General features: G+C 41.9%; 1 protein-coding gene across 1 annotated transcript; it reads left to right on the top strand.

Annotated features, from left to right (window-relative positions):
• The first annotated feature begins 547 nt into the window (after positions 1-547).
• Positions 548-1,872, top strand: LOC142338271 (uncharacterized). The gene is made up of 4 exons (XM_075387947.1): positions 548-690; positions 845-977; positions 1,173-1,426; positions 1,647-1,872. The coding sequence occupies exons 1-4, from the start codon at positions 668-670 to the stop codon at positions 1,798-1,800; spliced, it is 564 nt and encodes a 187-aa protein (XP_075244062.1). The 5' UTR covers positions 548-667; the 3' UTR covers positions 1,801-1,872.
• Positions 1,873-4,793: the final 2,921 nt, after the last annotated feature.

The following is a 4,793-nucleotide window of genomic DNA, read 5'->3' on the forward strand; positions in this document are numbered from 1 at the left end:
CATATTTTTACATCATGATTTACCATGTAATGACACGTGCTCTGTAACTGAGGGGAGCATAACGTACTGGGGGGGGGGCACAATCGGAAAAGATCCGAAGTTCCTATCACTTCTACCTCAAAGAAGCTGCATTATGCATGAGCATCTCTAAAAATGTCTCTATTCTGCAAACGTACCCCCCCCCCCAAATGCCTCCTCAAATGCCCCCAGTCGCATGAGTTATCATTTTCAATTGTAACGTCCTTTCTTAACAACACTTCGTTGTAAGTGGACATTAACACTTCTGGGGGGGGGGGGGGGGTTGTTCAGACGATTCCAAACAATTATGTTTCTGCTGAATTTGTGTACTCATTCTGTCATTACAGACAAGCAATGAAATTTGATTTGTGACTTCTGATCTATAATGATCTAATGGCGAAGCTGCACTTCTGTGATCGTTGTTTTCAACGTTGATGAATTTGGCGGCCTTTTTGTTTTCACGTGTAACATTTGCTGTTTGCGGGTTTACTTGTCTTTTAAGTATGGCATTTGCTGGTTGACAGCACATTATTTTTTGTCAAAGTGAGAAAGTTACAAAGATTTTGAATTAACAAACGCTACATTAATTGACTACGAAAAGTAAAGATACGGGAAAATTTTTTCGCTCGCACAACTTAACGAAATTCTCATGGATTCTTTGAAGGAAAAAAGGTAAACAAATTTCTTTGAATTTTAAAGCTAGGGCTGACCGAATGCTAGAGTTGACTGTTTAGTAGCTTCACGTCAAGTTCAATGGCCAAGAGTTGAGCAAATCGTTACTGACCAAATTTGAAACTTGGCTGACAAAACACGTTTTTCTTTTCAGCAACAGAGGCGAAGGAAAGGGCAGCACGAATGGAGGCAAGAAGGTGCATTTCAAGGAGGACCTCGTAACCCAATGTGATGTGACATGCGAAGCCGTGGAAGACGCGAGTGCACGGGAAGAAGCTCTTGTTAATGTGAGTTCCTGTGATTTATCGATATTAACATAACACGACCCCAAGTCACGACCCTCAATATACCCAATCGGGCTTTTGCTGAGGCGGGAGTATGGAGAAGGGACTGTTAGGGAGTGGGCCCTTAATTACGTCCATCAGTATATAAAATTTCCCTAGATTTTCCATTTCCTTTTGACGCAGTAATATTGGTTTCAGTACTTCAATGATGTCACTCACGACTACTCGAAGATAACGCAAGCTATCAAAGTGTACTCTGCGTACCGGGCAGATGAAGATGACAGAGACACTGCTTTCGCGAGGATTATGTTCCACAAAACACAGGACCCAAAATTCCTTTGGATGAACGAGAAAGCAAAAGAGCGTTCTGCAATGGATCGCAAGACGATCGTATCGGCTGTGAACACCGTGACTTATGTGTTGGAGAAAGTCGAAGAGGCGATCTGGAATAGGTAAATAAAATGGCTAAAATTGGTTACCCCACAATACAACCCCCACCCCCCCATGCACCAGCATACGTCCCCAATACCCCACCACCCCCCCCCCCCCCCCAACACCCCGCGCATCAGCATACATGCCCAATGTTGGCATACTGGGGTGCCTAGGGGAATGGAATTGGGTGGAGAAAATGGATACAAATTCCTGAAAAATAACTTTGCTTTTGAATTTTAGCAACGTCAATCTGCGGTTGCCGAGGTGTTTGATCGAAGCTTCCAGATTGACCTACCTCTTTCTATACTGCGCAATACCGAAGGAGCTGAGAGATGACCTTCTGCCTCCCGTCCCCGAGAGGCCAGCACCTTTTTTTCAGATCTCGGATAGTTAAATGAATATGTTTGATGTGGATGCTTTGAGTGAAAACATCCATTAATTGACCTAATTTAAAGCTTCAAAACCATTTCTCTTTACGCCAAGGTTAACACTTTGTTGGTAAAAAGGCTTTTTCGTACATCGGTCCACTAATTTCTATACCGATTTTCGTAAGGATGTGGTACAATTTGTTCAGATATGTCGTTCATCAAGTTTCGTTCTTTAAGTTTTGTTCTGAGCAGTGTATAACCCTTTCAGTCGCTAAGCGTTTTTTGCAAAATATATAGGGAATAATCAAACAACAATGTATGACTCGCCCGAGAACAAGCCTCTAAATGTAGTCTCTTGCTTAAGTGACCCCTGATCAGACCGTGCCAGACGAAAGTTACTTCTGATCAGACCCTTCCAGACCAAAGTATCCTCTGATCAGACTAAAGTGCGCTCGAAACACCGTGTGCGGTCTAAGTGTGCGGAAAGGACCTCTGATCAGACCATGTCAGACAATTGTCCAGACAATTGTGCGACCATGGCCCAGTTCAAACCCAGACCATTGTACAGACGATTGTGCGCTCAAAACCACTTCTGATCAGACTATTGTGCGCTCAAATGTTACTCCTGATCAGACTATTGCTGATCAGACTATTGTGCGCTCAAAAGTTACTCCTGATCACCTCACCGCACGAATTTTTATAATATTCATTTCATACGAAAAACCCAACTGCTGAGTAAAAAATTATTTAGTATACATTAGTGCATATTTCCAACTCAATGGATCCATTTAGACAGCTTTCCATATAAAACATCGTATTCTACATCTCCTTGTAAGGGGACTGACATGTTCAATCAGTTGGACCCCTTTGGTTCTGATCAAAGACATCAGACGCTAGATCTGTCTCTGATCAGAATGCTGATTTTTGTTGCCTCTTCACAGAGCCGACATCTCTCTGTAAAAAAACAACATCAAAAAATTTCTGGAAATGGTCTCTGATCAGACTAATGTGCTCTTGAATCCGGCTCTGATCAGACCATTCCCATCCTGAAGTGACTTCTGATCATACCATCCCCAGACCGAAATGACCTGATCATACCATCCCCAGACCGAAGTGACCTCTATCATTCCCAGACCGAAGTGACCTCTGATCATACTATTGTGCGCTGGAACCAAATCCCAGACCCTGTAATTTTGGTCTGGGAACACACCGTGTGCGTTGGACTTGGTCTGATCAGAGGTCACTTCCGGATGGCACCTCAACCTGGGTACTCCTTACCCCCTCTTTCTTAATGCGATAATGAAAAAGGATAATTCATAACTTCCCGGGTTTCTTTCAGGAATGTTACGAAAACGCAAATGGCATCAATATTCAACAAAACTATATTCTAATGCATGTCGATCCACGGCGCATTGGCTGAAGTCATATTGATGTAATCACGGCGCCAATGCAATGAACAACCAATTAGAGCTGTAATACTATGGGAGCTGTAAATCAAAACAACTCCTAGAATGTGTCAGAGGCAAACAGGCGTCATTAAACGAATTCAAACACTTGCGCCGCAAAACCCAACAACACCTAGAAAGCGGGGTTGATTCGCCGCAATTAGCCCGCCGCATTAATGCAAAACCCCCATTTTATAACGATTTGACCAACAACCCGATAGTATGAGCTGCTTTAGGGCAAAAAAACTCTTTGATTCTAATAGGGAATAAACTAAACTAGGGTACAGATCGTTACGCAAAGGTTTGATGCAAAGGTTTTGACGCAAAGGTTATCTTTAGGGGTATCTGAAAGAAGACACGCATGAAAAAGCATATCTGTAATTCCCCCACTTTGTGGATGTGCTGCATGGAAAGGTTACATTTAGGGGTATTTGAAAGATTTGACGCAAAGGTTACAATTAGGGGTATTTGAAAGAAGATCGTTACTTAGAGTAAAGATCGTTACAGATCGTTACTTAAGGTTTGACGCAAACGTTTTGACGCAAAGGTTACATTTAAGGGTATTTGAAAGAAGACACGCATGAAAGATCTGTAATTCCCCCACTTTGTGGATGTGCTGCATGGAAGGCTTATGCATATGCACTTGTATTAAGGTTCTGTCGAATCAGTTGTGTGTAACAATAAGTTCTGTCGAATCAGGGTACAGATCGTTACTTAAGGTTTGACGCAAAGGTTTTGACGCAAAGGTTACATTTAGGGGTATTTGAAAGAACATCCTTGGTGTATTTGAAAGGATCCTTAGGGGTATTTGAAAGAAGATCCACGCATGAAAAAGCATATCTGTAATTCCCCAATTTGTGGAAAAAGCATATCTGTAATTCTCCCACTTTGTGGATGTGCTGCATGGAAGGCTTATGCTTATGCGCTTGTATTGAATTGGGAATAGCAGTCATGTTATCTACACTTTCACAGCCGTTTTTCACATGGGGGTCTTTCCCGTATCTGTATGTAGGGAGATATCGGTTTAGTTTCCCTCGTTTTCTGTCAATAAGCAATCCCTAACGTCCTTTAGATTCGCATCCTTTGATGCTAAACTTGCCATCAGTCTGCATGAAGACTTTCGACAGGAGAATATTGAGTTTATAGTTGTAGACGTCATCTGTAGTTGAAGGGGTGTTCAAAACTTGTATCTGTCCCGGGTCCGGAGGGTGTCATTAGTGGCGGATTATCCATTTCGGAGTGTGATAGTAACAGCGTTTGAAATTGCTTTGAAAATCGTTGGATATTCGAAATTGTACATATGGACTGATTTGCAGGGCGAATTTTGACATGAAGTGGTTTTGAATTTGTTTCAGGTGGTGAAATGCAGTAAATGGAATGACTGGTATATAATTTTTAAAATATGTTATCTTTATTACAGTCTTTAGAATAATCCGGATTTCGCACCGTGAATTCGTTGAATTTTGTGTCTTTAGCAGGTTTTTGATTATCAGCTACAACTAAAAATTTGTGTCAAATCGCACCGTAAAAACAGCACAACTATGTGCATTTGGTAAACTTTTTTGCACATCGCT

The sequence above is a fragment of the Convolutriloba macropyga genome, chromosome 4 (genome assembly GCF_964194025.1).
Source record: "Convolutriloba macropyga chromosome 4, txConMacr16.3, whole genome shotgun sequence".
NCBI lineage: Eukaryota > Metazoa > Xenacoelomorpha > Acoela > Convolutidae > Convolutriloba > Convolutriloba macropyga.